The sequence below is a fragment of the Lepisosteus platostomus genome, chromosome 6 (assembly GCF_059453375.1).
Source record: "Lepisosteus platostomus isolate fLepPlt1 chromosome 6, fLepPlt1.hap1, whole genome shotgun sequence".
Classification (NCBI taxonomy): domain Eukaryota; kingdom Metazoa; phylum Chordata; class Actinopteri; order Semionotiformes; family Lepisosteidae; genus Lepisosteus; species Lepisosteus platostomus.
Genome location: NC_142616.1, coordinates 19678606 through 19702181, shown reverse-complemented (window position 1 = coordinate 19702181; position 23576 = coordinate 19678606). Strand labels below are relative to the sequence as shown.

The 23576-nt window shown below is 36.9% G+C and overlaps 1 protein-coding gene across 1 annotated transcript; it reads right to left on the bottom strand.

Moving 5' to 3' along the window:
* Positions 1 to 707: 707 nt before the first annotated feature.
* LOC148661219 (microsomal triglyceride transfer protein large subunit-like) lies at positions 708 to 23287 on the bottom strand. Its single transcript, XM_088634634.1, has 18 exons — positions 23135 to 23287; positions 21628 to 21800; positions 20635 to 20778; positions 19808 to 19915; positions 16633 to 16749; positions 13029 to 13168; positions 11808 to 11961; positions 10018 to 10169; positions 8666 to 8834; positions 7724 to 7831; positions 6366 to 6575; positions 5869 to 6080; positions 5225 to 5322; positions 4339 to 4460; positions 3560 to 3781; positions 2625 to 2749; positions 1798 to 1968; positions 708 to 1659 (listed from the first exon to the last, which is right to left on the bottom strand). Exons 1-18 carry the CDS (start codon positions 23202 to 23204, stop codon positions 1518 to 1520), a joined length of 2637 nt encoding a protein of 878 aa, XP_088490760.1. The 5' UTR covers positions 23205 to 23287; the 3' UTR covers positions 708 to 1517.
* Positions 23288 to 23576: the final 289 nt, after the last annotated feature.

Genomic DNA, 23576 nt, shown 5'->3' with positions numbered 1-23576 from the left:
CTCAAATCCTGCGGCTGGCAGAGGAATCCTACTCCGTTGGGCCCCTGAGCAAGGAGCCCTTAATCCTAACTGCTCCAGGGGTGCCGTACAATGGCAGACCCTGCGCTCTGACCACAAGCTTCTCTGTATCTGTGTCTCCATGGAGAAAAGCTGGGGTATGCGAAAAGATGAATTCCTAATGCAAGAAATTGTATAGGGCTAATAAAGAAACATTATTATGTAGTATATACAGAATATATGTATTTGTTGGATACCAGGGTGCAACTATTTACCTTTATTACAAATAGCAAACCATTCTATTAAACACATTTCTGGCATGAATTAAATTCTGATCATGTGCAGGCCTCTCAAGGTATAGTCTGATAGTTCTCAAGGCATATAATAACAGATGCAGTTCTACAGTAGGTTTTAAATCAATGTAAGGGCAGTGTAGCTTTATATAATTTAATGGAAATGGGAAAACTCTCATATGGCTTGGAGGTATGGCAATTAGTATCGCTGCCTCACAGTTCTGAGTGGCATTTGCTTGTGCTTCCTGTATCTGTGTGAACATTCTCTAGATGCTTTGGTTTTATCCCTGTGCATCTGTGTGTAGCCTGTCTGGGGTGTAGACCTACAATTAGCCATGTGCTTCTGGGATAGGCAACTGCTTGAGGTGCCCCTGGGCAGGAATGAGCAGATTGAACAGCACAAATGAGCAACTCCTGTTGCTTTTTTCCAAACAAGTTTTAATATGATGACTATTTAAAATCTGGACATTTGTTTAAAATCACATCAAAGCAAAATTGTCTCAACCTCCTGTAATGTAAATTAGAAATTTCAACCTAGTGTTTTATGCTGGACACGTATGTCACACTTAAATTTGTTTCTGCATTTGCTCAGAGAAAACTACTTTGAAGCATTTATGGTTTGAAAGAATATCAAAGAATCTAAGAAGCACTGTGAAATCAACAAGATGTGCTGAGCCTCTCAGAGGATAAATAAATAAAACATCTTTATTTATTCTTGCTTGATTCTGAGAGCATTTGACTTCCAAAACTGCTTCATAATGATGAATGGTGTACAGTACTTGCAAGATTCTGATAAATGTTTATACATGATAGAAAATGAACAATTTATCTATAATATATGAAGCACTTGCACACTTGCATATGAAGTGCTTGGCTGCTGTTGTGGGAAGTTTTTGGGTGCTGTTTTTGAAAATATACTTCTGTTTGATTTGTAGCCCAATACCAAGATGTGTTGTTGTTTATGGTTTTGATTTTTGATTAAATATTTTTTTCATTGCCAGGTCAAAACTTATTTGCAAAATATTGATATCATCTTTAACATGTCATATGTTACTTCTCTTTCTTTGATTTAGATTCTTTGAGCTACTTTTCTTAGAGAATGAACCACAGTCTTCGGTTATTCAACCTCCCCTGATCTCCTCTCACTTGAGGACTTGTAATGATGTGGACTTATTCAGCAGTAATCCTTTTGTTCTTGCTTTGGCTTGGAGGTGTGGAATCACAATGTCAGTCCTCAAGCAGCTTTTTACACACCTCGGAATTTCTCTGATGCAACGAAGTCTCTTCTCCAGGAAGGGTGAATTTTCTTCCCTTCTGCATCATGAATTTTTTCCCACTGGGAAACCTCTCATGTATCACAATAGACTCCCTAAAGAAAAGATGGGGCAGAAGTAACAGAATTTAAAACCTTACAACCATGTCATGATATGTTGTTTTGGCCCATATGATCATTAATAAAAAGCAACATGCATGTGGGGACACAGAGATTGCACAGTATTTATTCCACCTGTAATGGAAAGAATCCTTCTTCAGTTGCAGGCAGTGAGAGATTGGAAGCTGCGAGAGGCTCACAGTGTTGACAACGGTGATCGGGGCATGGCTTTCTGAGTTGGTTTGGATCCCAGCTTGCCTGAAAGAGGTATCGATTTCTGTCCAGGCATAGACAGCCAAGACTCCTCTGTATGAAGCAGTCAAACAAATTGAATTCAGAAAGGTAATTCAGTTGAACACATGAAGGTGTCATGCTTTTTGTTTTAACTTACATACCTTTTATTTTTATCTTTTATTAAAGGTGCACACCCCAGTGCACCCAAAATGAAAAGTTTCCAGATACCCAGAGAGGACATGAGGCAGAGAGTTTTTCATTAACAAGGTTTTATAAATATATCAGGACCCAAAAGTCTGTTTTTTAAATCCATTTACAGAGGAATCAGAAAAATTTCAGTCCACTTTTCAATGTCTGCATAATTTTCACATACCGTGCTGCACCACTATAACGTTTTGTGTTTGGGTTTGAACAGATGAAATGAGACATGACAATTTATATGAAATGGATTCCTATTTTTACTCATTCTCTGACCAGTAAAGATATACAGTATCTGTGCTGTATGCTGTACAGTAACGTACTGGCCTTTTTCTTTGGGCTGTGTAATTAATTGCACAGTGCACAATAGTAATTAAAGACTGCTGTTGATCTCTCAATAGCTCTCTTCTCTTGTCATTAAAATCAAAAGAATTTTAATGTCAAATTCAAAACACACAGTAAATTTTTTTGTTATTATTAATGGAATCTGTCTTGTAATAAAGAGCAGATTTAGTGGTTCTTGATCTTACCTGCTTCTGATAGTGCTCTTTGACTGCTGACTCAACAAGCTGATCTCAATGCTACCTGTGACATCGAGATTGAGTCCTCCTTGAATGTGGATGAGGGCTTGTAAACCAGACTGAAGTGACAGAGCCTGAAAAAGCCTTGAGTTAATACATTTAAGGGAAATTTGCTTTTTTGTGTTAAGTAAAATGTGATGAGGCAAAATGAGTAATTAATAAAAATTCCTTGCACGCCTGTAGTGCCTTTCGTACAGCAAGATCCCAAAGCACTAAAATAATAGTAAATTGCATTTGTATTATAATTTACATTCAGGAGTGGACCCACGTCATGCACCATTGTAAAGTGCAGCCCCTACCTGGGTGACCTATACTGTACTGGAGCAGCCATTCTGCACCAGCAGCTCCACCGCTCAGCTGAGCAAGTAGAGGATTGAGAAACTGATTCAGCAGACCAGGGTAGAGTTCACTTAGAACACCAGAGTTAAAACCTCTACTCTTACAAACAGCAGATCGGAGGCTTTAGAAACCAACGAGAAAACATCTCAGTTTGAAGTCTTGTGTAAAGAATATCAGCTCCTACAACACAGTACACAGTACCCCCAGGGTACTGTGGGGGGTTTGTGTGGAAGTTCTGGTCTGAAGGGAAGGGAGTCTCCTACTGGTCCACAATGAACACTATGTTGTGTTTGTTTCTGATGCATGTTTTCCTGGACAAATACTTTAAATAAAGACAAATCACCAGGTCATTTGTTTAATCCAAATCCCCTTTCCGCCTTTGCTTTGAAGTATTACCTAATATTCTGACTCTAAAACATCTCTACTGTATATTGACTGACTTTTATACCTTTATGAACATTTTTTATTGTTTTTATACTTATAATGTCACTTCATTATTTTTGAAGAAAAAAAAAAACAGTTCAGGGTGTAAACGTTTATTTTACCTGCAGATGGTCAATTATCAGAATATTTCCTCTCAGTATATTTTCAGGCTCCCCTGTGGCGGACCAATATTTCTCCATTAAATCGGAATATCCCTTGAAAATCATCACCGGGCGGAGCTGCACGTCGAGGACTATGGCCGACATTTCAGCTTCAATTTCCTCCTCCTCCTCTGCGCCTTCGTTTCCAAACAAAGAATCCAGACCTTTCGCCTCCATGGATACCTGCAAGCAAACTGGAGAGCTCTATTGCTGTTGTGATAAACCTTCACACTTACTGTCACCAGAAAGCCTCGCTCCTTTCAAAAAATGAATTGCCCTTTAGAGAGAAGATGGTGAGGGAATCTCAGGCCTCCAAGAGGTTATTTTTAAATAGTTCCGCATCTTGAGATGAGCCAGGAAAAATGACTGATAGCTGTCATATGTCAAGGAAAGAGCTTTGTCATGATCGATTTGAAACCAGCAGTTGCACTGTGTGTGTCTGGCAGGATCAATAGGTTGCAATTGTGCTAAAACTTAAACAGAGTTGAGCTGCAGCACAGGACAGACATTAAAGAATTAATATACAATAGCACCACAATTTGAAGGTTAAAAATAGTGATTCATTATGACTTTAGTCCAGGGGCTTACTAAATTGTAAGTCACAGATAAATGTTAAGGGCACCTGCCCTTCATAACAATAATGTCAAAATGTTATGATTTACTCTTCCACACAGCTTCTACGTGAATTGCTAAGCTTCTTTATTAATTAGGCTGATTGGTGTCTTGACATGAGAAATTACCTGCACAGAATGCATTGTACTTCCATTTATGTGGGTATAGAAATTAGTGTTACTTTGTCTTAAAAATCCATAGTCAGAAAAGAGGAAGTCAAAAGTGTAAGAGGACATCACATCCTTGTTTGCTAAACAAAGAAAGAGAGAAAACAAATCATTGTTAGGGAGGTTTGAATTATATATGTCTTATAATATATAAAGTGCTTCTATACACATTTGATTTAAAATTTACTGATGAAAATAATGACAAAAAACCTGGCGCAGGTCAGCGATATATATTTCCTATGACTCATTTTTACAGGATGTTTAAGACGTCCCAGCTGAAAGGCACTGACCACACATTGTACCAGCACTCCCTTTTGAGGAAGGTTCTGGTGTAGTTAGTGAACACTACTGATCTGTGGATGTGCCACGGGAGTTTTTCAAAACAGGGAAAGGGTAATGGCACAGGACATTTTCCACAGGAAGGCAAGCCTGAGGTGAAGGAGCACTCCTACACACACGGGTGTGTATGTGCAACCCAGAAAAGTGTGACTGTTTACAGTCAGTGGCTCGAGCTTTTATGTCTCTCACTCAGATGTTATGCTTGGAAAAGCGCTGAAGGAAATGTTGCATAAACTCAGCTGATTTCTGATGGTACATTAAAAAATGATTTTTGGAAGTATGTGTCTTTCTGCGAAGGAAAAGGAAACAAAAAAGGCTGTAAGTACTTAGCATAATTCATCATCGCAGTTCATCCTATAACAACACCTGAAGAAGGCTCCACGTTGTGTTCTCTTTCTTCTTTTTTTCAGCATGGAATAAACCTATTACTTGTTCCTTTGCAGCCTACGCATGCTGACGCAGCTACCCACCTATCCTATAACAATTACTATTTTATTATTATTCTTACCGGCCATGTAACCAGAATACACTGTGGAACTCCCACTTCTGGAAAGATGATTGTAGTTATTTAGCTTTAGATCCTTCAAGATGTCATGAATAATTTTCCTTGGAAGAAGTCAAAAACTGCATTAAATTAAACTGGTTAAAGAATCCATCTGTTACACTAGCTTTAAGGGCACAGAAAACAAGATTTTATGATGCCTTTCTCAATTAGCATTCAAATGTGCCTTAGAATGCATTTGCTTTCACAGAGGTAAATACCAATAATTTTCCATAGACCTTCACTGGCTTAATACAGTTTATCATCAGAATGACTGACAGCAAAGCAAGTTTGCACAGTAAAATAAACATGACATTTGTAAATGTTTCAGACATTTGTGTCTGAAAAAAAAAACATTAAAAAAAGTGTTGCTTTGATATGATTTGGATCAAGAAAGGTACCAAGAGCTTAAACTTTGTAAAGAAATGCGCCATGCAAAGGACTAACTAGATAGCCCAGCACACGCTCTGCCCAGCTTTATTTGGCTGCAGAAGCTGCAGCAGCCTTGTGTGGCCATCTTTATTTGTGTGGCTGATGCTTTGTATTGTCTGGTTTGACATTTAGCCTAGGGGAGCGACTGAGGCCAAGACAGAGGGCAGAAACTGGCTCACCTTGCTGCATGATCAGAATATCGAATGCTTTGAATTTTTGATGCCAAATATCTGGATACTTCTGGCCCTTCCTTTCCAATAGCCTCTATGATATTTCTTATGTCCATATGCAAAGGCTCATTGTTTAGCAGGACTTCCGCAGCAGCTAGTCGAACAGTTTCAGTGAAGTGCCGATTCCTGTGATTAAAAATTTGTCTCATGCGATCCTTAACCTGAGAAAGACATATAGTACTTAAAGTTATTCATGACATACAGAGAGAGAAAGGACTGTAAACAAATGCTCTTTGGAAATGTAACGCAGTCAGACGTTAAAACTCTTTTGCACCATCTGTATTTTCCAGTGAGTTACGGAAAACAAACTGCAGAAAACCCTAAATACAGTTCTCCCTGCTTGCACCACAATCTATTGGTACTGAAAAGTTATGCTTATTATTTTTCCTTTTCATTTCCTACAGCATGACTCTTGCATTCTGTATTCCTACAGATCTGCTCATTACCTTGCTGTCAATATGCTCCACTGGAAGCCTCTGCAATGCTGACAGAGCAATAGAGGAGACAGCGCCTGACATCTCTGTGTACTGAAGTAGGATGGGAATTGTTTCTGGAAGCCGTGCACTTTTCAGGGCTAAAAGATATGTCATCATCTCAGAATCTTCAGTAGAGGATTTCAGTCCGTCCAGAATCAAGTTCTTTGCAAACACTACTTCCTAGTGAAATGTGGTTAATAAAACAGAATAACAATAATCAAAATGTTAAAACCTGGATCTTAGTCTTCTGCTCACTAACACATTTCTATGTCAGCCTTAGTTCTATGATATATTTATGGTGAGGGACAGGAGGCAAGGAGAGAATTAAAAACCAAATGGAATTCAAACGTGGAACATCATGGACAGCCTAGGTAAAGTCTAATCAACTTCTGGGGTCCAATCTGCTTTGTTCCACATCAAACCAACTCCTTAATTGCAATATTAATCATGCTGGTTCTCTGTTACGTAATTATGGAGCTGGTTGCAAAATTCTGGAATGGAGCAGACTAGAAGGGCTGCAAGTTGAATAGCCTGTATTAATATAGTTCTATTTGCATAACAAAATATTTAAGAGCATCCATAGATGTATTTATAACAATAACAATGAAAATGTCAACCTAAATCAAAGAACTACTCCTCACCTTTGAAACAAAAAAGAACAGTATTTGATATAGTTTTTTATAATTATCCCTGGATTTGGTCATTTTTGAAATCACACAATATGTCAAATATTTAAACATATATATATAAGTAATTCTGATCTATCCAAAACACTTAAAAGTTACAAATATCCATAAAGTAATTAAAATCGTTTTATCTTTATACTGGTATAATGGCCTTACATCAGGCTACAAAAACAGCAACCCTGAAGCTTATACATTCCAGGCATATCACAGCAAATAGAAGGATTCCTATGGTCATCAAATGCTGAAACAGTGACTTTGCTGGCAAGGTCTGTCCCTCTTGTGGGTTGCCAGTGTGGCACTAAAGCAAAGCAATTTAAAAAATAAAGATAAAAAGGGGTCACTTATCATCAGAGAGATAAGGCTTACCACAGAATACTTCTGTTATTTGTGCACAGCATTGCGACGTACAGTGTACCTAGAAGGGGCTTTATTGGGCTCAAGTTTGCTATGACAGAGGTTCTGTATAGTTTTAAAGTTGATGTGTTAATGCCAACATGTGCTGATAATTTACAGCATCCCTGCTATTCCTCATCTCCTGCCTGACTGATTTATCCTTGTAATGTTGCCAAAAGAAGGGCGATATTCTAGTCTAAATGTGTGGACTTGGACCCCTGTGTAAATGGTTTAATGTCCTCACCTTACCTGTGATTCACACATCTTGGCAGAGCACATCTTCCCAATCACAGACCCCAGGGTAATAATGGCAGTCTCTTGGACGTCTTTTTGAGGAATTTTGCTAGAAAGAATTCGCTGTGGCATCCAGGGGAAAAAAGAAGCATTTAACATAATTGTACTTTATTTACAGAAATCCTAAATGAAATATGTTCACTATACAAATGTTTTAAGCAAAAATACAGCAGATGAGCCCTTTAGAATCAGGGTCATTCAAACTAAATGAACAGTTATTTTGAAGTGTTAGTTGATAATATAAATATAATAACCATGTGTCTATAAATACTTATTTTTGCATTTAAACATAACCATAATGATAACCTTTGCCGTATTTTAGTGGTAAATATGCAAGTGGTAATTGCAATCCTAACCTTAACTCAACACAAAATTTTGAAAACCTTTTCAGCTGCATGTTACAAAAAAAGAAAATTGGGTAAAATTCAAACAGCAGATAATGGAGTTCTAACGAACATTCAGCCAAGCAGGTTAAGTTTACAATAAACAATTCGACTTTCACACAAACTTCTGCTGCACTCATTCCATAAATGGTAATTTAATTGATTCTGGATTATTTACAGTACATTTCCGACTCAGAACTCAAGATTTTGGATCATTGTATTCCTATTTTATATTGAATTTTGAATGAAAGAAGAGATCAAGACAATGGGTGTGCATTCAATAATCTGACAATGAACTCAGCCAATGCAAAATATTAAAAAGTGCACTGAAAGTTTTCTGGAATATAGTGTATACTGTATACTGTATAATCTATAAAGTGGTTTGGAGTCTATAGAGTGACACATAGAGTCATGTATAGACTGGATACAAATTGGAAAATCTTTAACAAAAAGATTTTAGTTAAAGCTCAAGTAGCAATATGGCACCTCTCATACGAGATGTGCTGGCACTCACAGTGAGCATGTTTAGCAACCCCTTTGATGGCCGAGGAGAAAAAGCACAAGCATGCAAAAATCTCTGCAGCAGAACCCCCTGGTATCTGTTGGTGAAATCCAAGAATGAGGAAAGGGCCTCCAAGGATTCTGGGGTCAAGGCTGCTGTAGCTGCATCTATGAGAAAAGAACTGGAGCACAAGAAAAAACACATTCAGCAGGGCTTTAAAAATACTGAGCACAAGAAAGTTAGCAAATGAGAGGTGGCCGATTAGCCCATCTAGCTAGTGTGGTTACTGGTAGCTAATTGAGCCATGATCTCATCCATCCACTTCTTGAAAGAAACCAGGGTATTGGATGTGACCACTTGTTACAAGAGCTGGTTCCAGACGTCAGTTGCAAAGAGATTCTTGCAGCATAAAGAGAACAGGTAGCTTAGTTGATTATCAACACAAGTGCTAAGTCTGATGATAGTTCTTTCATACTGGTTTACATCAATACCAAGTGAGATTCTGGTTACCAAACATACTTCTCACAGCACACTGCATTTCTTTTCACTGCCACAGGAATGTGATGTCTCAGTTGATTAATTGTCTTGTTTCGGAATGGAAATCATAGCTACTTATATGATCAGATGATTAAAAGCCACCATGAATCTGATAATGAAAAATGACAATTCGAAGGATCTTTATGGGGTTTAGTCATGAAAAACAGATGAGTAGCATTCTCATGTAAGATGTTTGGATTGGAAAAAAAAAATCATCGCTCTTTGCATAACTATCGAGATGACAGGCAAGCTGATGGAGTCCATGCCAGCAGATGTGAAACAGAGTCCAATTCTGGTCCTTGAGAGTTGGTGCATCTGCAGGTTTTCATTCCATCACAGTTCTTAACAAGTTAAATGTAACTAGACTGATTTGCCAGTCCAATTTCACCCAGCCAGACAGGTCTGGCTGTTTCAAAGAGACTGAGAAAACCTGCAGACACAGAAGACTAGGATTGTACAACCCCGATGTAAAATAAAAACATTTGGTCTCAAAGCCAAATTCAGCTTGTTCAAACTCCTACAAGGCCGATTAACTAGGTTTTTTTCATTTTCTCCCCCTTGCACATTAGTCACATGTAACGTTCAGAAACACGACTTCGGAAATGAACCCGATATATTTATTAACCCTGATGGAAAAACTTCATGGCTGGTGGCTATCACAGATGATTGCCTTGCCAAAGCATACATATTTTATGACACCCTAGGAATAAATAAAAAGCTAATTTTGTGTCACATCCTGAGTGATTTATCTCATCACACCACAGCCTTTCTTATGAATATGACATGTATTGTGAAACTGGACAACTCTGGTGCTGTTTTAAACTTACATTACAGTATGGTCAGCGGTTCTGAGCAATTGGAAAATGTTTTCTTTCTTCATTTGTCGTAGCAATCTAACCACTTTGAGAAATTTTTTAGTTGTTAATATTTTAGATACATCCACCTCTTTTGTTTTTAAAGTTGCCAGCTGTTCAGTAACCTGTGTGAAATCAGAATTATGTTAATCAGAGCATTACAGCAATTACAGTAATTTTTAAGAAATCAAACTAGCTGACTTGGAACCAAAAAGCACATAAAAGCATCAATGTTAGAATAAATTAATTCTGGTAATAACATATTACCACAAACATGGACATTTGCAAAAACAGTTTTGTGTTTTGTGATTTTTCACATTACTGTAGTCAACTTCAACAGCTCATTTTATGATGACATTTAAATGCAATAAACATGAATTTACAGATTTAACATTTTCAGAACTAAACATTGCGTGGGTAGCACGACAGGAGTCAGGGATCAATCGAAGAAAACATGCGAGGGAGTGATATTGAACACTTAAATGCTCTGCCACACACAATAAGGCTGACCACGCATTTTCAGTTCAGAAAATGTTAAATATGTACAGTTTCTTCATTGAATGGGCAGTGAAACATCAAATTTTCAAAGAATCGAGTCAGGGTTAGGAAGAAAAATAGTACAGCTGTATCCTTTCTTCTCAGCAAATTACTCTTTATCTTAATTAAACAATCACTATTATGTCCACATTCTGAATAAATCTCACTCAGCCATCAAACCTTTCTTATCGGAGAATAATTTATTATCTAGTACAATATAGTTATACTTGGATGTAGGTATAATTTGAAAGAAATAATTGCTCTCTCTTATTTCTCTTAGTCATGCTGTATGCATGAATACTGTACCTTGAATGAAGTGTAAAGAATGCAACACTTTAGCCTTCGATTAACTGTTTTTTTTTTTCAGAAAACGTCCTTCATAAAGGACAGCGCTTAAAATAAATAATTTAGTTTGTATGGATTACGTATGAGCTAACATTTGCCTTATGTCTTTCAATGTCTAGAATGTAGCATCTTATTTGTCAATTGCTTTTTTTTAAATTGGTACATTTTTTTATTTAAAACATTAAATCAACTTCAGACTTCCCCAGCACTGTGTGATTCTTGTGTTTAGATTATTTCATGCGATGGATTTCCAAAATACAGTGGGCTGCTTCATATATCTCATGAGGAGGCCATAGATATGCCAAACACAGAGCCCAGCAGGGCAATTGAAAGTCTGCTGCAAATCAGAGGACAGCAGACAGTGCCTGAATGGGAAATACATGTGCACTCAAAGATAATGAGAATAGGTTAAGATATCTGGAGGTTTCAAAAAGGTTAAAATTCAGAATAATCTCATTCACTCTGTTACTTACATATAAAAATAGGTGAGAAAGAAAATTATACTGATGCAAAGAGATGTCTATGTAATAAAAAGGTCTAATGACTAATGAGTAAAGTCCTAATGACTCCACACAATCATCAGGTCTTGTCATTGAAACTAGCCAAGAGGAGAGGATGGGCAAACAAAACCACTAAAGACAAAGATGCTGAAGTCCATTAAGGTGTCTCTAGGGAATGTTCCCGGAAGATGACTAGAGAGGTGTGATCAAATTGAAGCTGTTTTCCAGCTGGTCTGGTGTTCCAACAAAAGATAAAAAGCTCTCAAACACAAAAACATTTCCCCCTACAGTTAATATCGCAGACTCAAGGCCTCTTTTGTAACGATACAGACACTATCTAAAAAACCTCATTGTGGGATATTTTCTTTTTTTTTGTCTTACCAAATGGCAGCTGGTGCAAGTTTTTTTTTCAACGGGATCAGCGTGAATAGTTATTGGGATATAAAGTTCTTCGAAAGCTTTCAATACCTCCTGAAGGCCTGGCTGCGTAAACTCGGATTCTCCTGGATTTGTTGATAAGAGCAGCAGCCACTGCCTTAGGGTGACAATACAGAAAATTCCAGTGTTACGAAATGAAAACCATTTTTGCTAAATGTTTTAACATACTGTAGTTATCACTATCAGAATTATTGTTTTATCACAGTTAGGTATAATTATAGGAAAAAATAAGAATTCCTTTGATCCCAAGTCACCTTGCGTAGAGGAGAAGACTAATGAAGAGCAACTGTTGTTGTCACAGTGCTGTGGGTTCTGTTTTATTATGAATGAAGAAATATACTGTACATGAAAGCAACAGTGTAGAACAAGAAGGACCTGTAACTTTTAATAAAATGTTCTATTGCAAATTTTCCATGTTCTGTTGTCAGTGAAATGCAAGCTTCACGGAACACAGTAGGACGATCTAGAGTGGGCAGTCACATAGCAGAAACCCAATCAAACTGGAGTTTCATTCTAGGGACACACAGGACATGCTTAATAAAAATGTAAGTCTTTGGGAGGACAGTGTTTGTCCTAGCTGGAGTTTATTAATAATTTTATTAGATGTTTTCAGGAAACTCAAAGCATTATACAATAGTACAGTGTAATGTTTCTACTTTTCATGTATATACTGTACAGTAATACAAATAAGTTGTTTTCCATTACTAATATTCCGGTTCAGAGAAGTTAATGGTGCACAGCTTCCTCTAGAAGTTCCATAATTCCACACAAATCCTCTGGGTCTAAAAACAAACACCCTGGTTATTAGAAGGACAGGAAGTCACATTCCCTTTGAGAGAGTGGTCCTAATCTTGTGAATATTTGAATCTACAGCGTTGTTGCTGAACCTCAGTAACTCAGCCAACTAAAGAGCAGTTTTACTTAAAAACTCCATGTAGAATTTTTTTCACAAGAATATTCATGTCCATTACAAAGATTTCATAAACATCTCCCATTTTCCTATGAATGCAAAAGCAAGTTTCACAACATAAGGAATCATTGTTTGAAATATACACATCTTTCTTGTATCTCTAGAAGTGTAGCAACTTTTGAAAGCAAGTCAAGATGTACGCCAGGAGGTACATGTCTTTTGGGGAACAAAATGACAAGGAGTGATACTCTTACCTAGAGTTAATTTTTGTACCAACTGTAGACTGCAAATTCAGTCTAATCTCATGGCTTTCCTCACATTCCATTGCTTGGATCAGGTGGCTTTCCAACGAATAGACACACTTACTAGAACCTCTCATGCTCGTGCCGAACACCTTAAAAGACAAGAAACAGATCATGTTTTCCATGGTGATATACAGCTCTGTAAATTAAACACAATGTGTTACTTGCTCTTCAAGTAATCTTAAAGCAGATGAATAATGAATTTTGTAGAGTGGTTCTTCTGCTGCATGAGGAGAGTCACCTCCTTCACCGACAGCACAAAAAGCCTGCAAGTGCTTGGAAGGCCACAGGGGGCGCTGTGTCACTGACACCTGAGAAAGCCCTGCCTGACTAATGGAGCTCAACTTGTACTTCAAAAAGTACCTTTACTGGACCAGCCACTCAGGAGGACCAGTAATTAGCTAAAACAATTGGAGATGAGAAGGGATGATGGTTTTAATTTCATCAGGTTGACACTTAAACCAGGGTGAGGTGCTGAGGACTGTGGGTATCCTAAGGGATTCATCACATCCTCATGAACTACATAGGAAAACAAAGCACAGAGAACAATAGAGTTGCAAAAATGTGTTTCTTTGGTCATATGTCCCTGTATGATCACGGTACTGTATTTGTTGTGCTGATTGACCAGCTGCGTTTCTACAGTAGGTATAGCCTTGCCCACACACCCTACAGAAATTTAATCTTGAGAAAATGTGAATTAGTTACATAGGCTACAAACGTGTGAAAAAATGAAAGTTTTTTAATAAAATAAACAATTAAAGACAGGAATATCTCATTTTAAATCAAACCAATATGAATTTTCAGTGATCTATTTTTAATACCCCAAAAAAGCCCTAATGTTTAATGGTTGTTCCGTTGTTTATCTTCTCGTTGCCCAGCTGTTGCTATGGTAATATGAGGTTGGATTAATGACAGGAGTTAACTCTTTAGGGGAATTCTGAATTACTAGCTTCAGCCCTAGAAAACCTTGGCAAAATTAAAAGCTCAAGAATTGTCATTTCTCACTTTAGTATGATGATTTGGGGGTGATTCACTGCAGAATTTTGGAGATATTATAAGCAGCCTACAGTATAATCTACCTGTTTACCGTTAAAACATTTTCTTTCTCCAAAAGCCTTTTTCAAGTTTCAACTTCAAATGAAAGTCCTAATAGTAAATCTTTTTGATTGACAATCATACAGTATATATGTAAATAGATAATCAGATAAGATTTAAGCTTTGCAGTTGGAAACTGTTAAAAGCTTCTTAGTGCATCGATTGAAGGGCTGTTTTAATCCTTCAGAATACTGTAGTGACCCTGCAACAACTGTTGTTTGACACACTCTTTGTGTGCATGTGAGTATGGGTGTGCGCATGCACATGTGTCTTTTTGGTGTGTGTGTAGTAGTGTGTGCTGTAGTTTCTTGTGAGCCATTAAAAAGAGAGAAACTGTTAAACTTCACCTCTATCCTGTGCCTCCTTGTTTATGCTGCAAAGAAAAAGGCTGGCATGAAAGCAAAAAACACTGTGTTCTTATTTCTTATACAGCTCTTTTATGAAAGAAGTTGTACACAGAAGGACATCGTGAAGCATGCCTTACTTGAACCACATTATTCAGTAGCATTTCTAATTCATAGAAGCTCCCCCAGACTCCGGGGAATGTTGGAATACATGCTTTTTGCCATCACATGGATCCCTACAAGCTTTTTCAGTGTTCTTTTGAAATTGCGCTATAGATGGACGGCTGTGGAAAGCCTTTGTTGAATTGACCTCCGGTGAGGTCTTTCAGAAACTTTCAAATTCAATATTCACTTACCTGTTATCTTTGTCATCCCAAATCAAGGGACCATGTGTTTTTTGGATTTTTTTTGGTTACTGTAAATAAGTATTCTTAATCAATGTATTGGTTATTTGTATTGTTTAATTACCGGTTATCGATCCACACTATTTTTCTTGTGTGTTTGTTTGACCATTTAGTGTCAGGTTACTAACTCACCTCTGGTTTAAATGGAGGCTCACCTGCCCATCAAGAGGAGCCATGGGGCAGAGTTTAGAGTATTTAACCAGGCAATCATGGGGTGGCAGTGTAGAGTAGACTGTCTTAGTGATGAGCATTTCCTTGCCTGTGAGCAGTTATTGGACATAGTTTGGTTTATCTTAAGCCAGTACCTTTGAAAATCATTAGTGGGGAATTTCTTTGGGGAAACTGCACTTTATCCTCTTTGTTGAATGTGTTTTGTTTTTTTTCTTTGTAAATATTTGACTTGCACAAGAGCACCAAGTAAACCCACACTTGTTGGACTATATTGTTTATGACTTCTGTGACCACTTGGCATGAACATGCTGCCAGGTGTTTAGTTGTATTACTGTGCAACTGTGAATTTTGCAGTTTCTGACAAAAATTCAAATTCAGCAGCAAATGATTATGCGGGTTGAAATGAGGTGTAGCTGACAGCATAGCTACAGTGTCTCTCAAAACAGATGGTTACCAGCCTTAAGAAAAATGGAATGAGTGCCAGCAATCTTTTTCCTTCATATCGCAAAGAGCCTACAGGTGTCCTTGTGCAAAAGCTGATGACGTTAATGTTGAACTTCACCTTCTAACCCCATTTCTTTCTAGCTTCACAAAAATACCAGTTTCAATAATTCTCCAGTGAATACATTTAACTTGCTAATTAGTACTAAACTAATGTATCACAGAAAAAAATGTGTAATATAAAATCCCTGTATGTTTATTTAATCAGTACAAAATGTCACCAAATTACTTGTTAAACATTAGCAAAAGCTAGCAATATTAATTAAAACCTACTGTATGTAAAAAAACAGGCATAAATGTCAGGGAGAAACGTCATTTACATTTTAATTTTTTAAGTGTGAGACAAATATCTGTGCAGAAAATAATATTCCTTTAAACCAGAAAATTTCAATCTTCATTCTCATAAGGAACTGCATTGCAAAACAAAAAAAACAAATGCACACCACATTTATAGTGTGCATCATAGGAGAAGCTACTCTAAACTGCAACTCATACATAATGTTACTGTCAGGAAAACTTGATAACTTATTTCTTTTCATGGACTTAACGTCTACTTGCTCCTCTGCTGTGATGTAGTTCCTTGCTCTAACCTCTGTATACATATAAGTTGGCAACTGGTCCTTAAACAATCATAACATCGCTGACACAACCTCGAGCCTACAGAAACAGGCCTCATCTTCCATATTATAAAAACATATGGCTGGCTGAAGTTGTAAAACACATTTTAAAAACAGGCTCATAGAAGAGTGTGGTAACTTATTAAAAACCTGAATTTATTGTACTTTCACTAGGCTGAACAGTTGGCACTTGACACCATTCCAAAATTAATGAAGAAAATGCTTGATATAATAGTCTTTCTTTTATTGTAATTAGTAATTATGAACATCACTTTTTTATTTCAACACCTTTACAAATATTTATGTGAATTATGGTAGTACAATAATGCTATTAACTGCATCTTCCAAGACACGAAGGAGTATTCATGGACTCAAGCTCCATATAATCAAAACAATACTCACTCATTTCAGTGATTTAGCATACCTGATTTGTGGATGTATATCCAAAATCTTCCTTTTTGCAGCTTTGAAAGTCTTTTAGTTTAGTTATTTCCTTCCCAGAAACCTCATACAAAACATCACATCTACCAGTTACATCATTCTGCAGGAGCAAAACATCAAAAGTCATCAGTTTCTTCAACTTCATGTCTTGCCAGTTCTACACTTGCAATTCCAATAAACAGAAACCGAAAAACACCAGCTCCAGAGCTTAGTGAAGTCATTAAATTGAAATGATAGGCATGATACCTTAATGCTCAATGAAGATCAAGACAGAACTTAAAATAAAAGCTGTCTATGTTTTAGAGATATCTTTCAGAACCTCTTGGATTGTACCAATCAATACAATTTACCTAAAAGGAGAATTTTTTTAAAACTGTATTGAGTGGTTACTGTAGATAATGTATCCCTGGAATGATTGAAAACAACAATTCTGTTCTTTCTATTGCACTTTCACTCCAGCTACATGAGGTTAAAAAAATGAGGTGGCCTTTTTTTCAGGGCTTCTAAATCTGCACATTGATGTTTTCCTGCACTGTAGGGGTCCTATTCAGAGAAGACTCTCTGTTTTCAAAGAATCTGTCAGAATACTGACATAATGTGAACTTATACATTAGGCATGCAACAAGAAAAAGATATTTCAAGAGCATTTTCAATTTCTGAGATGATTACTGACTTCAAAAATCTGAATCGTTGGAGAAAGTTAATAACTGCCATTTCATTTTCCTCATTCAGTCTTTTCAGCAGACTGCATCTAAGATTTATTCCAAATAAGGCTATTTGTTACAAATGATAACAGGTGCATGTCAGATTCTGAAATGCCTTTTTTAAATAAAACTGCATTTCTCTTTTTTTCTTTAAATCAACAAACGTGTCAAAGTGATTGAATAGCTGGTTCCAGATTTTAAGGTATTAAAGCATTTCCTTTCTCTCTAACTTGTGTTCATCTCTCTTCTATTGTTCTGGGAATGTAAAACAGCTTAATGTGATGCAGTAATTTGTCATTCTCAAATTACATACTGGTAAACAAATTTAATTTCATTAGGTGGTCATAATGAATTCCCAATGCTCGAATGTTATGTGTGTATAGATCTGTGATGTTTTATTACTTTATTTGTGTCTATTTATGTATAGGGTACAAAAACTAAATTTCTCTTCCAAAATAGTGTATGAATTGAATAATATCTAACAGCAGGCTGTGAAATCTTTCTTGCTTTGTTCAGAGGCCAACATAAAAACCTCTTCTTTTCTTGTATGAAAGATATGAATACACCACTATTTAATAATATGATTTTAACAGACATTTAAATATTGGTATTAAACTAAACGCACCAAAATCATTATCAACAATTTAATGCATACCAAAAACATTCCTCAAAAAATGGCCCTGATACAAAGTGGAGATGTTTTATGGGCTTACTCCTTAAATTCATGCATTCATGACACTTTAAACACATAAAGGAAAAATTCAATTACACGCCAGCTGCACCGCTAATGAAAATAAATTCTGGAAACAAATACTGTTCGAAGTGCTTTGTCTGACTTCTTGGATTATTATGCCCTTCACAATTTTAATGAAACATTCTTAAGCAAAAAGCCAAGATAAGAAAAGGACCATTAATAACTACAACGAATTCACAAAGGCATTTTGCAAATCACATAAATATATCCTAATGAAAATGTATTGTTGACTGCAAAATGCATAGTGATTCAAAAGCATTGTAATATAATGAGAACCTACTGTTTTTAACATTTTCTTTCAGAAGTATTGAAGCAATATTTTCTAGCACTTGCCAAGATCCTACAATGCAAAGATCCTACAAAATGATGTGTCCTGAGCAACAACAGATTTGCATGTATTTTACTTAATGCAAATTAGAACCGATTCACAAAATTATAATCAGGAAAATAATCTTTTTGTAGCAGGAGAACTGACATTTAATTGAACAGACTTGACACAGGTAAATGCATTATGCTAATCAACATTTGTCATCAACAGCGCTGATCAACAGGAGCTCTACTGTGAAAGGCTAGCAGTGAGTATGGCCACTTCTAGAAGCAACACAGATATCAGATGCTGATTTGCAGGATTCTGCCCCACTCCTCCTATAATGCCTAGACAAGAATGTGCCTGGTCACTGGTCTCTAAGCTCTAGGTGCTCATCCACAGCATTGCTCATCTAGAGGAAACCTGTTGTTACATGAGCAGCAAGATGACAAGAGGTGTCCTGCTGGAAATGTTGTCACATCACTACAAACATGCAGGAAGGGCAGCGAGTGAAGGTGCCAGGGCTTGATCACTGAAGCGCTGTCAACCATTACAGGCAGAGTTCTGTAATGACTAGACACTGAGCAAAACCTGACACTTGGAGTTCCCTGTGACCTGTCAATCTCGTGGCTGGAGCTCGGGGTCTGCCAGATTGTATTGTCTATCATCAACAGACTGGATCTGGCTGTAATGTCTTGACAAGTTAGAAATTGCTGGCTGTAAGCACCCCAGAGGGAAAGTGGCAGCGTGCCAACTTGGCCCAGCCTCCAACTTAATGATGGCATAAAGGAGCCTCACAGAGGCATAATAGTTCCTTCTGGCTCTCTTCTTTCTTGACTTTCACCAAGATTGGCATTCAGCCTCACTCTCCCCATTACCTGTGTACACTCAACTCTCTCACCAATGAACTGAATTATTGATTATGCAACAGCCACTGGAGTGCATCACGGTCTGACGTAAATGATCAATTAATCAACATCGTTCTAAATACATTTAATCAATATCCCAAATCTATATAATTTATTTTTCAAAAACAGTCAGTATGAATAGACTGAAGAAAGCTTTTTTGATGCTCAGTACATAAACTTTGAGAAAAAGATAACATTAAGATTGCCCTTTATTGTAGAGTTGAGTCCATTCAATTTCTTTTTCATGTTGTTTATGGCTAAACTTATACTCTACAGACTTACTCCTGAACAAGATGCTTCTTACACATTATAATTCCAGGATTTGAAGATGGTGAAAGGCTTTTATCAAATACCAAATTGGCAGTTCATGATTAGCTGAAATTTTTAGTACAAATGTTTGACAGTCTGTTGCACGCAGCAATATGTTAAAGAAAATATTTCTTCATTTTTTTTTGTGATTAGATCCCAGGGAACGATAAACTCACCTCTACTCGTGTTCCGGAATGAGGCCACATCTGGAACAAGCTGGCGAGACCTCTTTTCAGATTCATAATGGCCACATTGCCTTCTTCGGCAGCAAATAGTTTTTCTAGCTGGAGAAGGGCCAGCAGGGCCATGAAACCGTTGTTTTAACAAAGATTACCCAATGGAAATATGCCCGATTATGTCATTTAAAAGTAATGTCTATATAGTAGTATGACATTCTAATACAAATATGTGTGAACGTGTGTAACTATACAGGCTTACTTTATTTTACAGTTCAGCAGGTTTGAATAAAATCTAAAACTCATACTTTATCAACAACGTATGCAAGGAAAAAGATGAAAAGATCAAACACCTGTATCTCACCATTGAATATAAACAGAGGACAACTGACCGTGTCCTGAATTAAACCTTGTGCAATTCAAAGTAGACATACAATTCATGATACAGTAGAAAAACTTTGATCATAATCTTCACAGAATTTGATTCTCTGTTATTTATGAATTAGAAGATGCAATCTTGGTTTTATGTGTGGGTGTTGCAATGAAGATCCCTTCTAAGTTACAAATGTGTTTCTTTTAGATATTACTGAAACGTGCATATCTAGTACATAACTGGTTTTGTGAACAAAAGACAGAAAACTGGACATAATGGATATTAAAGTCATCCTCAGAATAGCATTTAGAAAGTACATTTCTCTTCCTTTTTCTGTGCAGTCTAGTATATTAGTTCTGCAAATATACTAGAATGTATAATAACAGGTTTATGTCAAGTTCCTTTCATATTTCATTATTACACAAAAGAGTTAAGAAAATAATTTGTACATTACGTTTCCTGATACATAGTGAAGCAGCAGAGGTTTTCTCAAATCAGTAAGGTGGGGATGTCCAAGTAAATCTTCTGCTAAAGAATCTTTGAAGAAGCTTTGACTCTCATTCCTTGTTACGTTGTTTATGACTTTGAGGTCTTGAAACTAAAAAAAGCAATAACATAAGTCATATTTTTACAGATGTGATCATTGAATTTACTTGCATTATTGAGCTTAAGTTAATGTTATTCACAGTGGTGACCATATACCACTGAATAATGCATGAAATTCTCATACTGTATGCTCACCAAATCCACTTCTTCAAAACAAATAACCCTTTAAACCTTTGTACAATATATATCATATCCCTTGTACTATATGTGCATATCTGCACAAGCAATGCATTTTAAAAAGTGTTTTTTACGCAAGTTGGATGTTTATTAATCCGTCCATTCTCTGCTTTATCCAGTACAGGGTCACAAGGGAGCTGGAGCCTATCTCAGCATGCAACAGGCACAAGGGTACTGTATATCCCACTTTTCGCCCATTGCTTGCTGGGACAGGGTCCTGCTCCCACATGACCCTGTGCTGGATTTTTGGTAAGCCTGACTTAAAAATATAATGATAAACTTAACAGTGTGAAAAGTACATTGCTGTAAAAGAATGTCGATATTTTCAAGATTCAAGATTCAATACTTTATTTCCACGTCAACAAAATTGATTGGAATTTTCCTCAGTTGTGGCCCAAATAAAAACAACACATTTCACACTTATACATCCACAGTACACATGATTCAATCAGTCAATCTTAGTCTCAAAGTTTAAAATTGTCCCACTTATATTTATATCTACTCCCATATGACGCTTGCAACAACCAAGATCTCATATTGAGGTGCCTATTAGCCTCTAGAAAGGTGCTATTTCAGAGCCAAGCTGTACTACATTTAATATCTTGAAACATTCCACCTGGAAGGAAAATTTAAACAATTCTGAATGAGAATGAAGGATACTGACTTTGATTTCCACAAGCTGTTCCTGCTCGTTGTTGGGATTAGTCCATAGGGAACGAAGCTGGACAAGTGCTTCCATTCCAAATCCGGCAGTTGTCCGATGGTCAGCTCCAGCCGGCTCCAGCCCGACACTCACAGTGTAGAGGTATGTGTACAGAACTCCAGAGTCAAACTTTGCTGCAGTAGAGAATATTACAAGTAAAAGATTGCATTTCCTTTCCATATATTACTACTAAGAATTCTTCACACTTATATAGCACTTTTCTGGACACTCTTCTCAAAGTGCTTTACAGCCCCCACCTGGAGGATGTGACAGCAGCCGTAGGGCTCCAGTACGCTCCCCACACATCAGCTCTCAGTGGGGAGGAGAACAGAGTGATGAAGCCCGTTCAGAAGCCCTAATAATGGGGATTATTAGGAGGCCATGATTGGTACAGGCCAAGAGTATATTTGTCCAGGTCACCTTCTTACTGTATTTACAATACTGCCTTTCAAATATACAGTAACATTTCCACAGACTATGTTCCTATCACATTTTGTGGGCTTCTAATACGACAAAAACAGATTTAAAAGATCACAACTTATCTGAATTTTAATTAATATGGAAAATCAGATTCTCAGGCCTCATGCAATTCACATTTACAGCTGTGTAACAAAGAGGAGTCTTCATTTAGTCAAAAAAAATAAAATGAAATGGAACATTTACAATGACAAAGTACATAACATATGCATCAAGAGTAATAGTAAGTGAAACTGTTTGCAATATGGAAAAAACACTGGCTGTATAATGTCATCCAATGAGTTCAAGGAAGTCCAGCCCTGGTTCTGCAGTCCAGCAAGTCTTATCTCTCTTTTTTACACTGTCTTCTTCTAAATGCTGAAAGAAAGAAGAAAAAAACACAACGTTTCGGCCGTGGAGCCTTCTTCAGAAGGCTCCATGGCTGAAACGTTGTTTTCTTTCGTCTTTTTTTCAGCATGGAATAAACCTATTACTTGTTCCTTTGCAGCCTACGCATGGTGATGCAGCTACCCACCTGACCTACTACAGCCTTCTTCTAAATGCTTCTAGAATCTAAATTTTTTAAGTTTAAACATTACTTAATTCAATTAAGTAATAGATTATCTGAATAAGAAAGCATTAGTACCCTGCAGCTGGACTTCCTGAATGTAGCAGAACAAATTATCTAAACTTGTCCAACTTGTCCAATTTATTTAAAATGTTCCAATTCTTTATGAGCACATGATTAAAGGATGAGCCATTAGACATCATAATAGTAATATTTAATAATAACAGTTTTATTCATAAAGTGACTTTCCAAAATCCAAGGACGTGTCTATAGTGATAAAGTAGAAAAAGAGATCTCTGGGGTCAGGGTTGGCCATCCTATATAACTGGATATGCATCTCTGGTTCAAAAAAGTAGCAGTTTTAAATCTCAAACTTCAGTGTAGACCAAATTGAAGAAATCAAATCATTTACATTTAGAATATGAATATATAGATATACATTACCATTTGCAGCAACCCACACAAAAGAGAGAAGAGGAAGTGGAAAACATCTGAACGAGCAAGGTATCTTCATGACGAAGAGCACAGAGCAGTGGGAAAGGTAGGAGAAATTAAATACAGCAACCTCTATCTGTTCTTTTGGCTTTCAGATAAGAAACCCGGAGTCAACAGAGCCCTGAAAGATCTGGAGAGAGAAATTAGGCAAACATTCAGAAGTGGGAGGACTTCCAAAATGCAGCATAAAGCTCAGTTTTGGAAAAGCAAATAATTTAGTTTTAGATACTTAGAAAACCTTTGCTGGAAAACCAAAATTGAAACCAATATTTTGTTAACATACCACTTCAATAGGTTCAATACAAAGAGAAAATGTTCTAATACTCCCTAGCAAAGTTGTAAGCTAGGCTGTAGCTTTTTGGGTCTTGTGCAAACCCATTTTTTCTAGGCA

Excerpts from the sequence above, each read along its gene's own strand:
- LOC148661219 (XM_088634634.1), bottom strand. The coding sequence starts at position 23,204 with ATGAAGATACCTTGCTCGTTCAGATGTTTTCCACTTCCTCTTCTCTCT. Across the intron at positions 1,969-2,624 it reads AAGAGCACTATCAGAAGCAG|AGGAGTCTTGGCTGTCTATG; the intron begins GTAAGATCAAGA and ends TGCTTCATACAG. Across the intron at positions 1,660-1,797 it reads AAGGATTCTTTCCATTACAG|GGAGTCTATTGTGATACATG; the intron begins GTGGAATAAATA and ends TCTTTTCTTTAG.